Source organism: Centruroides vittatus, unplaced genomic scaffold (genome assembly GCF_030686945.1).
Source record: "Centruroides vittatus isolate TY-2023 unplaced genomic scaffold, ASM3068694v2 scaffold_1323, whole genome shotgun sequence".
Lineage (NCBI taxonomy): Eukaryota > Metazoa > Arthropoda > Arachnida > Scorpiones > Buthidae > Centruroides > Centruroides vittatus.
Genome location: NW_027122675.1, coordinates 663,614 through 675,724, shown reverse-complemented (window position 1 = coordinate 675,724; position 12,111 = coordinate 663,614). Strand labels below are relative to the sequence as shown.

At 31.1% G+C, this 12,111-nt stretch overlaps 1 protein-coding gene across 1 annotated transcript; it reads right to left on the bottom strand.

The window, feature by feature from the left end:
• Positions 1–6,121: 6,121 nt before the first annotated feature.
• On the bottom strand, positions 6,122–11,191 carry LOC136986923 (protein FAM89A-like). Its single transcript, XM_067284566.1, has 4 exons — positions 11,119–11,191; positions 7,790–8,095; positions 7,401–7,707; positions 6,122–6,147 (listed from the first exon to the last, which is right to left on the bottom strand). Exons 2-4 carry the CDS (start codon positions 8,078–8,080, stop codon positions 6,137–6,139), a joined length of 609 nt encoding a protein of 202 aa, XP_067140667.1. The 5' UTR covers positions 8,081–8,095; positions 11,119–11,191; the 3' UTR covers positions 6,122–6,136.
• Positions 11,192–12,111: the final 920 nt, after the last annotated feature.

Below are 12,111 nucleotides of genomic sequence, written 5' to 3'. Positions count from 1 at the left end.
ATTAGATTTCATAACATAATTGTGTTTCATAGAGATGTGATGGCACTGGTCATTACAAGATTCAAAAATGTAGTAATAATTCTTGAAAATTATTTTAAGTGTGTATGCTTTCACGGGTAAAATATGAGGACACTACAAACCATACGCATATAATGTACGTAACTAGTATCAGCAGAATGCAGAAATCTGAGTAGCTGTCGTAGCCAAATGTGTAATCTATTTTTCTTTGCCAAAAACAATGAAATTAATCATGTGCATATGCTTAAGAATTGGTTAATGCTGCAGCAATATGACAGTGCATTTGTCTTTCAACAAGACATTCAGGTGAAGAGGTGGTGCTCTATTTGCAAATTTCTGAATGTCACATTAACAAATCATTGGAAGAATTGAGGTTGAAATGAAGAGTGGATGAAGTGGTCTTTTTCTCCCAATCTTACTCCATGTGACTCATGTATTTTACGTACCCCATGACTTTGGGAGTTATGTAAAGTGTTTGCATCATCTCTACTACTAGATACTAATTAAAACTGAAAATTATCACAGATATTAAGAGAATTGACAAGATCACATTAAAGTAATGAACAAGCTGGATTACAGACTGGATGTTTATCGGATTGTGGATGAAGTTCACATTAGGCATCCTTGTTACGTAAAACTTTCGGAGTTTGCCATTCAAATGGCACTAGTTACAACTGTTTAGTTGAATACTTACCTTGATATACTAAGTATAGCAATCATTTACAGACAACCTGTATAGCTTACACAGTGGAGTCTTGTGTAGTAGTACTTCAGAAGACTTATACTGGTTCCATATAATCTGCCATTCAATTGAATATGGCTTTGTTGCTGGTTTTCTGGACTTTAGCCTATGGTGTTTGTATACATCTATGTGACTCACAGGTAGGGAATTCGATCCCAGCCCTTTTCTAATCCTGGAATTTTGGGATTATATTTAGTCAATCCTGGGATTATTTCGGTATTGAGGGTTAATAAAAAATAAGAAAGTCTTACAGAAATCAGCTCTTTAATCAACAAATCAAAATTTAGACAAAAATCAATGTATTTTATGGTATACACCGAGCTAATCAGACTTAAAATCACTGTCTTCATGTTAGTTATTCTTTTTCAAGCATCAGTGAGATCTCTTAAACGTACATAAATTGAAAAACCTTTATCACTCATTTAACAGGTAACCCAGTGAGAACTGCTTGTCTATCATTTTAGTTCAAAATACAAGAAGTTTTATATTAAAATGAGTGCTCTTAACAGAAATGGCAAGCAATTCTGTTAAGAGCACTCGCACTGAACATTTTGCTTCATGCAGTCTATTTTGCAACTTTTTTTTAAAATTATGTCAATCCCGAAAATTTCAGGATCAGGAAAACTTAGTCCTGAAAATTTCGGGAATAAAAAGTGGTCGGGGATCCCGGGATCAAATCCTCTACTCACAGGTTACAGTGATTGTATCAACATAGTTGGTTAATTTGCCAAGAGAGGATCTCCCAGGAGGTATGTGTGAGGAAACTGGCCCTTATTTAGGTGACACAAATGTGAAGAAAATTCCACATAGCCAATCTGTTAGTGAGATGCAAACCCAAGACAAACGACCAGTGTTTGGTGGTTTTATCCACTCATTCATTGTTCGTCTCTGATGTTGAGCTGCTATGCTATCTTTGTGTAATGCTAGGTCAGATGAGTGTATGAAAAGTTATCATTCATACACCCTCTTATCAAGATCTTTGCCCTGTGGCAATTGGGTGGTGCTCGTGACATGGGCATCCACAAATTTTCATTCGAGACAAATAGTTACATCAATAAATTTTATATTTTTTTGGTTTTTTTCTTACAAGTAGATGATAGAATATAGTATTGCATCAATACAAAAAGACAAAGTGCCTCATGGTCATCATAATGACAGAGAGGGTGTAAGGTTACGTGTCTCAATCGCTTTTGTGATTAGTATTAGGAATTTTTTACTCTATTCCGGGGAATTAGTGCCCCATTTACCCCCACTGTTTTTGAGTGTTATTAAACTCCATAATATAATTGTTATTTGTTATTAATTTATGATTCATTTAAAACTATAATTTTAAGCAATAATTATGATAGTGTGAGTACTGTACATCACTTTGCCCATCTTGGAAAAGTTGCATTGGATGCCCTTGGTGGCAGTATATCCAAAAGAACCAGTAAACATTGTTGGATGCCTGTAATACACAGCAAAAATGTAGCTGTGTCAACCTTAGACACATGGCTTCTGGATAAATACTGTTAAGACATAGTTCTACTGTTCAAAGTGTTACTGCTGAAAATGTACCGACAAGCCTCTGAAGAATACTACTATGGGTTTTCAGTTTTGCTGCAGTGTTTTATCATGTGTTTTATACAAAAGTACAAGGTTACACCCGGATACTTCAGATTACGAATGACTTATAGATTTTTAATTAACAATTGGCTGTACGAGAGCATAGCTAGGACAATTATATGATAAGGAATAACTTGTAAATTGTGGGTGGTCTTATTGAGAGGTGTCTGGGAGTACAGAATACTATCAGGAAAGCAGATCCACAATTCACTCCAAAAAATTTATTGAAAATCTTAAGTGAAATTTGATGTTATTTAAGCACTTCTGTATATGCACATAGATATTCTTTGTCTACAAAATTTTTTAAATTAACATAATTTAAAACATGAAAAGAAGTGCACACATTTTATTTATTTAAAATATAAACACACAAATCATTCATAAAACTATTAAGGGGGAAAACTATTTGTTTGACTGCAATTTAAAAAAATTTGTAGACCTATAAATTTCCAGTCATCCGTCTGTCTTTACTTAATCTCAAGAATGGAGTTAGATAGATGAAAGCCGAGACTGGATATGGAAACATTAAGGGCAGGAGACCCCCAATTAACTGTATACAAACTTCTGATGCAAACTGAAAGTTACATTATTTTAATTCGAAAAGTTTCCCTGAAAGGAGTTAGATAGATGACCTGCATGACTCTATTGCTAACAGAAAAGTGTAATGTACAGGGGCAAGACACTACTAATTTGAGGTAGAGAGCATATATTTTAAATTAAAAAAATTATTAAAAATTGTAGCCTGGCATTGTGACCATGTCAATAAATAATTGCTTGTTTAGTTTATTTTAGTAAAAATGCTGTTGTACTCGATTGCCTTTTGCTCTTGTAATCATGAATAAACATAAAAATGCACGAGAGAACAAATCGTATAGGAATACACACATAAGATGGATATACAGGATTTTATTGATTCCTGGGGATATGCATTTTCGACATGTCCCTTGTCAGTCCTCTTTTTCATTTTACATCCCCTCCAGTCTTTTTCTATATTATGCTGTAGCATTCATCTAATTTTTAGCTGTTAGTCAGTCACACAGTGATTGTTAATGAGTTTTATTCTTTTTACCAATCTTTTAATTTTACAGTTTTAATTGCATTTTATTATACTCCCTCCTTCGTAATTTACAGTTATTTCTTTTATTAATAGTTTATTTGTTTACTTGAATTACAATTTTAATAGATTTTATTTCTTTTTTCGAACATACAAGTTTCTTTATACCAACTTTTAATTTTTATTGTTTTAATAGAATTTTATGATAATCCCCCTTTTTATAAAATACAGGCATCCACTTTATTATTAATTTTATTTATTTTACATTTTACTATACATTGGAATCCAGTTGTCGCTATTATCTATAACACACAAAATTACTTTGATGACAGAAATTACATGTTTATTATGACTTTTTGAAGTTTTTAACTATAACTTAAGTTTTAATCAGATTGATGTAAAATTAAAAAGAGAACCAATGAGTTACGTGTCCGAAATGCATATCCTCGGCAATCAATAAAATCCTGTATATCCATCTTAAGTGTGTGTTCCTGTATGATTCATTCTCTCAAGCAATTTTATGCTTACTCATAAACAAAAAGCATTAAAAACCCCAAAAAATAATTACAGTCATCTGGTCTTTTTATCATTAAACCTTTGTAGCATTATTATTATTATTGATATCTTTGTATATTTATTTTAATTGTAATAAAATTAAATTTGTCATCCTCTATTAGTTCACTCACCATTTTTGTAAGCAATTTATTCTTGTGAATTGATATTCACTGCTTCAACATATCGCTAGTAAATTAGTGTGTTTTCAATAGTAATGTTTTTTAATGAAATATTCAATTTTATTTTGTTTCTTTCTGCTTCTAAATAGCTTTTTAACAATAGAATTTTCTTTTGAGGATACCAAGCGTTTCCAGAAATTTCATTTTTTTTTCTATATCCGTGTCATCATTTGCATTTGAAACAGCAATTAACAGGTTACCAGGTTGGTGATGTATTGGCTTAATGTTATCGGGTTTAGTGTGATGTTTATTTGTATAACAGGTTACCGATTATTGGTAAATCTTTTTGTCAAAATAAGACCTTTCACTTGATAACAGATAATCCTTGAAGTCTGTGTGTACAGTTTTTAAGTTTATTAAAAACTTAATTGCATTTACTTCAACATTTCCTCGACAGATTTTCTAATTTTCAGCAAATTGCCAAAACCAAATTTTGGCGGCTGAAAAATTTTATCTGCAGGGATAATTATTTCTAAAATTTGTTTTTAAGACAATTACCAGTAAGCAATAATGAAAATCTTAATTTTTGACAGTAGTTAATACAATGTACTGTACATTCTATACATACTGTTTATTTTTTGAATCCATTTTTACTTTCCCTGCTGTTATATATAACAGATGGAAAGTATGACGATCGGTCAAATAATGACCCCCCCAAGATTTTTACATTTTTGGACTCGGGACACTTGATACCTCACAAGACATCAAGAAATACAAAAATGTGATGTTTTTTCTGTATGTATGGATGTTAGCGTGTGGGGGGGACATGAATTTGTTCATCCTCTTTGAAGCTTTTTGTCAAAAATTTCCGAAATTTTGCAGGGAGGTTTGTTTAGTAGGGGGATTGATTAATTTTTGGTGATTAAAGGTCGAGGAGGTGGGAAGATAAAGGGGGGTCGTGTTTATCTCCAGTAGAGTCAGACAATTTTACTCATTAGTATTTACAATTTTTTTTATAAAACCCATCCCTACCTCAAAATTAAGCTTTTTGCCATTTTATAATAGTTAAAAATATAAAATGTTTTTAAATAAAATATCATAACAGATGGTGCCACCAAATGTTGCTGGAAAAGTTAAGCAACTCATCGTTGGATTTTTGTCTTCTCTAGAACATTAATATTTCTTTATAATTATTAAAAATTATTTTTGTTGCATCTAAATGCTTATTCCACTTTTGTTCTAAGAACTGACAGTGCTTTACTTTGTATGTTTTTTGCAACTGTTCCTTTTTTTTAGAATTATGTGCAATATAGAACATTCCTCAAAGAATTGTTTGACATTGCATATTTCCTGAGTAACTGCTAAATGCAATCTGTGGTTATTACAGTAGACATAAGGTATTTCTCTACTTTTTACATAGTTTTTACATTGATGAATTTGAAAGTAACACTAAGTGCATAATCATATGAACTTATATGAATCGTGTAACGAATATTTAAGAAAATAACAAAATATACATTTGGCCCCATCCCTCGCCACCAGGCATCCACATTGTGGACTTAGTCAAACCCATAATACACATTAGTAAAAAGGCCTTCTTAGTGTCCAGAGGACAAAGTCACAAAAAAAGTTTTTACTTCTTTATCAAAAACTCTTGTTTTAATTCTTTGAAACGAAGGTTTGATTACTTTATTACCCAGAAGTGACAGTTTTTAAAATTTGTAAAAAATTGTTGCTGCCGATTTCAGTCGTCCAATTATAGAGCAGTGCTACATCCTTATGATTAAAGATGTCTTAGCATATTTAAATATCATAAGCTAAAGTGTGAATGTGCAAACCACAAAAAAGGCATTTCCTGATTTTTTAAAATTCTGCCCAATGTTGGATCAAAACTTTAATAGGATATTTCCAAATAAAAAATGTCTACATTTTACAAGTTGGATTTTGGATTAGATTCCAAGATAAATAACATCTTTCCTACTTAAATTTAAATGAAAAATTATTTATTTTGATTTTTTTAAACCTTTTTCTTCCTTTTAATATTTATTTCCCACCTGAAAATCGAACTTCTGCATCAGTGATTTTATTAATTCAATAAAAATTTTTCAACGTATGATAATGTATTCAGTATCTTGTGATTAAACTAACATTTTTACTATTCATATTATTATAGAATAAAAAAAAAATTGCATTAATGTGTTCTTATATTGTTATTTTACAATAATAATAAAATTTCCAAATAAAAATATTTATTTTCAATCAATATATCAAAATGAAAACAAAATAGTGTAGTAGAATATAAAATACAATATACTTAGAAATAAACAGAATTATAGCTGCCTTCTATTACAACACCATATTAAATGAGAATTTTATAAACCATTTTATTTTAAAAAATATTCTATATATTAAGTTTATCTGCATGAGAATAATACAATAATATACATCAAGTACTTTGTAAACATTCATCATAAATAGAAGTTTTACTATTTCTGATATGTTTTGTATGAATACAAATGAAGAATGACTTTTCGACGTGTAAATTGTGATCTAGATTTACCGACCGGTCTTAGTAAAATGCAAATCGTAATTTATATTTTCACATATTCAAATGACAAATGTGGAAAACGTGCACATCAAATATGAATCTTAACTGGAATTACTTAACTAAATGCACATCTCATTTCTATTTTAATTTTAAGAAACATATCTATTTGTATTGTCAAGACTACAAAGATATGTATTTGATTCCATTAAATGCTTTCTTGTAATTATTAAGATGTATTTCATTTTATAAAAATTGTAAATTTGAATAAATTACGTGCATGCTATCAAATTTGATATTTGATAGAAAACTAACATTTAAGGTGAAGGTTAAGTAGTGATACTTAGAAAAACTCTATCCTGAATGTAAGAGTTAAAACCCTCATAACTATAAGTACGATTCCAATAAAATATAGTAATAAATATCATACTATCTAACACTCGATTTGCCATAAATATTGTAAAACTTCGTATTATAGCACTTACGATAATTTTTTTTTTCAAAAACTTCCTTATCGATAAAGCACAAACATTCAAGTATATCAAATCACTGTTATAAATAAATAATATATAACAGAAGAAGTATCCAATCTTTTCTATAAATATATAACATTAACGTTATAAAAGAAAAATAGATTCACTTCTTGATATTTGTCAAAATTTGTATAAACTGCATAATGCTATATTTTGAAAATTGTCATAAATATAGCATTTGACAGTTTTACCAAAATTTACTTCTAATAATTTAAAATTCATATATTACCAAACTCTAGACTAGAATGAGACGAACTGTCGGTCGAGGATAACCGTTCTGGAACCACATCTAAATCCTGATGTCCGTGCATACTTCGATGTTTAGCAATAGGATAATCCAATTTAAATTGTTTGCCGTTTACTTCTAGTGGCTCTTCGCTGCTTGGAGATTCCAAACCATTATCCCATCCTGGTGACGAAGCATGAGTAGGAGAGAACGACATTCGTTCCTGAAGAAGTTGTTTATATTCTTGAATTGATTCGTTCAAAGACCATAACTGGCATAAAAGTGACATATCTAATTGTCTCAAACCAACCTGCAATATTTATCATTTAACAGTGAATTAGAAATATTTGTGTCGATGATGATAATATATTGAAATTTTATACAAATATTACCATTTCTTTTCTCAATAAAGCCAACTGAGCATCTAGTCTGCTAGCTCTGCTCACTCCTCGTCCGTCGATTGAAGGACTTCCCCTTCCGCTTCCGTACATGTCACTCCTGTCGTCGTCTTCGGAAGAACCGTGTTGCAACGTCGATCTTTCCACCATGTTGCGCGTTAGATCTTGCTGAATCATTGTACGCATAGTATATAGTCTTTCTAATTCTTTCCACTGTGCACTACTAAAATTCAATAAACCGCTTAAACTTTTAGGTAAAGGTGGAAGTCCTTGTAATGAAGCCATAAGTAAAAATAACACCTATAAAAATTAATTATAAAATATATAATTAAGATTTAAAAATATAATAATAATTAATTGAACTTTTTAAATTTCTAAGTGTTTTAATATTAACAATATTTAACAAAAAGTTTATTGAAATTATGAAAATATACTAGATATTTTATTTTAATTTTACTTTCCTGGCTCTAATGTACCCATAACATGGAAACGCATTGGAATTGTGTCAAATTTGACCCTTAGCATTTTTTACAATTCTGCATATTTTCAGATGTCCCAAATCCAAAAAAGTAAAAGAAACAAAATCCCATGGATATGTATGTATGTATATTGTGTGTTGGCATCTATTTCGCTTAATATCTCAGGATAGGATACATATTAAGTAATGAAATTTGGCACGGTGGCCTATATATGAAGGGCATTGGTGGTTGAAGATCGAGGGGTGGTGAGATAAAGAGGGTCATGTGTATCTCCAGTCGGGTCGGACTTAATGACAATTTTACTCGTTATTAACATTTCTACTTTTTTCTTTTTTATAAAACTCATCCCTACCCTCAAAATTAAGCTTTTTGTCATTTTAATTAAAAATATAAAAAGTTTTTTTATAACAAAATCTCATAACAGATGGCACCACACACAATTTTATTAAGTTATATTGCAATTAAAATTATAAAAGTTACTTTCTAAATAAGATCTCATAATAGCTGGGAAAGTTATGCAACTCGTAGCTGGATTTTTTAAACTTTGTATCATGTAAGCTATGAGTTAACTGAGATATAAAGCTATAGTTGTAAGAGTTTAATAGTTTTTATTTCTAATTTCTGAATGTATAAATACACATTCTTATCAGTTGTAATTATTCTATTATTATTATTAGAAAATATATTCAGAAATATATCAAAATCATCGAAAATTGAAAAACATTTCAGTTAAAAGGATAGCTGTGCACCTTTCATGCATACTTATTTATATCCTGATTGTGATCTATCAACTACTTCCTATACATATACATATAGGATATACTCTATAGGAGAATCCTTTTATTAAAATATCAATATTGTTATCAGTCATTAAATGTTTTCAGAATTAGAACATCCCAAAATATAAGTTAAAAAATAACACCTATAAAGCCTTATTTATTGTAGAGTTCTGATTAATGTTATCATCATCTTCAAGTAAATATGAATTTTTTGAATAGTCTTTTTGCATGCTATAAGCTGCAACCGCAATTAATTAATAATAATAATTTTATAATTACTACCCCAACAAAAATAATCTACAGATTTTTTAGTTATATGTAGATATAACAATTATATATTAAAGAATAGATATTTACTTTTCCTTAATCATAAACATTTTATTTGTACTTTATTACTTTAAATTTAATTGAAAATATCTAACATTCTCACTTAATTAATTTGTTCATAGTACTTACATAAATAAAATAATTACAAATTTTAATGAATAACATTAAAATATAAATGTTTAGTTATAAAATGATTTACATACAGAAGCATTAGCATGTAAATTTACAAATCATTAAATAATCTTACGCATAGTATAAAATACACACAAATACAGCTGACTCTTGATAATCCAATGCGTTTGTAATCAGATATGCTCAGTAGTCTGACGCACCTCCGTCAAGGTCACCGTAGTCACCTTAGTCCCCGTCCCGTTATGTGCCTGCTTGCACAGAAGGATGTCGCGACATGAATCTCCCCACCCAATTCTTACACGACACACATTTCTTGTCTTTTCCGTGAGCAGTTCTGTACGTACTGTATTATTTATGCCTATACATACTGTATGTACTGTACAGTACATTTATTGGCTTCCATATTTCTTTTAATAAACATGTTTTAGTTAACCGAAATGGGTGTTTCATTTCCATATTAACCTAGGCAGCACTTTACTCATAAAATGTAGGAATATTGTAGGCTACTGCTAGCAAAACAATGCCAAATATGTAATCACTTTCGGTAATCTGACACCCCTTTGGTCCCATACCTGTTGGATTATCAAGGGTCAGCAGTACAATCCTATACCATCCGGATAACCCAAGAAAAAAAAACAAGAATGACATTACAAGCTTTTTACGTACCATATATTAAAAGTATTTGATCAAGAGATTTTTACAGGTTGTTTTAAGTAATGGATGTATGATTATTTACACATATACCTTTATAAATCCAACAATTTAACGACAAATGTTTTTGACACGATCACACGTCGTTGGGTCAAAACAAGAAACAACAGTAACACACGGGGATTTATATTCCATGGCATTGCTTTGTTTGGTTTTTATTTTAATTCTTTCCACCCTATGGGCATTAAGAAGGCCTTTTTTTTTTAGCAAGCCCATTATGGGTTTGGCCATGTGGCGAGGAATAGGTTCCAACCCATCCAGACAACCACTTTTCCAGAGTTTTTTGACACATCCGATCCTAGGTCCCCACCCCAACCGCTCACCTGCCACATTCGGTCACTAATCATCACCTGGACCACAGTCGAGGTTAGAATGGCCTTCAAGATAAGAAAGAAAGCCAACATCCTTTACCTCGTAATTATGTTCTTTACTGTTGTTGGCTTTCTTCCTCCCAGTTCTAATTTTGACAGTGGTTTGGGTGATATTCGGTAACTGGACACAATTATGCACAGGAAATTTGGTACTGGAATTTAGATCCTGTAAGTCCAACATTTCTCAGTCAGGCTTGCATTTTGCACGTAATCATGTCGAAAACATTTGCCATTATTAAATAATTATTGAGTTTATACAGACATATGCACGAACTTATTAGTACCAGCGGTATCAAACTACATTCCATAAAGTTGCTCGGTATTAAAAAGTAGTGATGTTGATTCAACCCGACATTGTTATTGAACGTTTTTTTATTTATGGCATACGCCGTTCCTCTCGGTACAACAACATATAAAAAAAACACCTGTTACATCGCTTGCGTTTATTTCTTTCCTTGCGTTATAATCGAAATCGGTCGCGTTATAACTAACATCTTACTTATGACTAGAGAATTGTCACGTGCCTGTTTTTACAATTCTTTGTTTACGGTACGATCCTCCAAACGGTAGCATCTAGGTGGCCATGTCTGAACTAATCATCTTGTCAGTGTTGCCACCTATCCAATGTCGAATTTGATAGATCTATTATGATTTTCGGCAGATTTTACAAATTTATTTATTTATTTTTTGTTTTTTTAGAAAAAGAAATTTTACAATGTATAATTACTGTAATAGATATGCAATAGAAAATATATAAATCTACGACCGAGCGGTTAGGAGGAATGGTCCGTCCGAATACTTCGGACCCCGCCCTGGTCACTCGGCCTCCTCGTTGTGGGCATGACCGAACCATAACGGCTGGCTAAAAAAGGCCCTCTTAGTGCCCACAGAGAGGAGTTTAAAAAGAACTATCTATTTATTTATTTACAAATGTACCCTATGTGATAACGCCAAAAAAAGATAAGGGATGACCTCCCCGTATACACCTGTAAAATACCTGAGTTAATTATGTGATATATTGTGAATTATTAAACAGAGATGACATTTAACATTTATTGGGCTGCAATTTGAAAAAAAATTGTAGACCTATAAATTCTCACTGTCATCCATCTATCTGTCTTTCTTTCCATAATCTCGAGAACGAGGAGTTATATAGATGAAAATCAAGACCAGATATGGAAAGATTAGAAACAGTAGACCTCCCTAATTAACTCTATTCGAACTTCCGATACAAACCGGAAATCAAGTAAATTCATTTCAAAATTTTCCCCTGACACAAGTTAGATAGATTACAGACACGACTCTATTGCTAACAGGAAAAGTACAATGTACAGGGGTAAGACCATACTAATTTGAGGTGGAGAGCGTATTATTGATAAAAATATATTTATATCGGTACAGTTCAGACAAAATTCGAAGGTCATAAAGTAGTTACTACTATAAATTATCGATTCTTCAATTGATTATATAAATAATTCCTTCTATACTCCCCAGTTTTATTAGTAATTTAAAAAAAA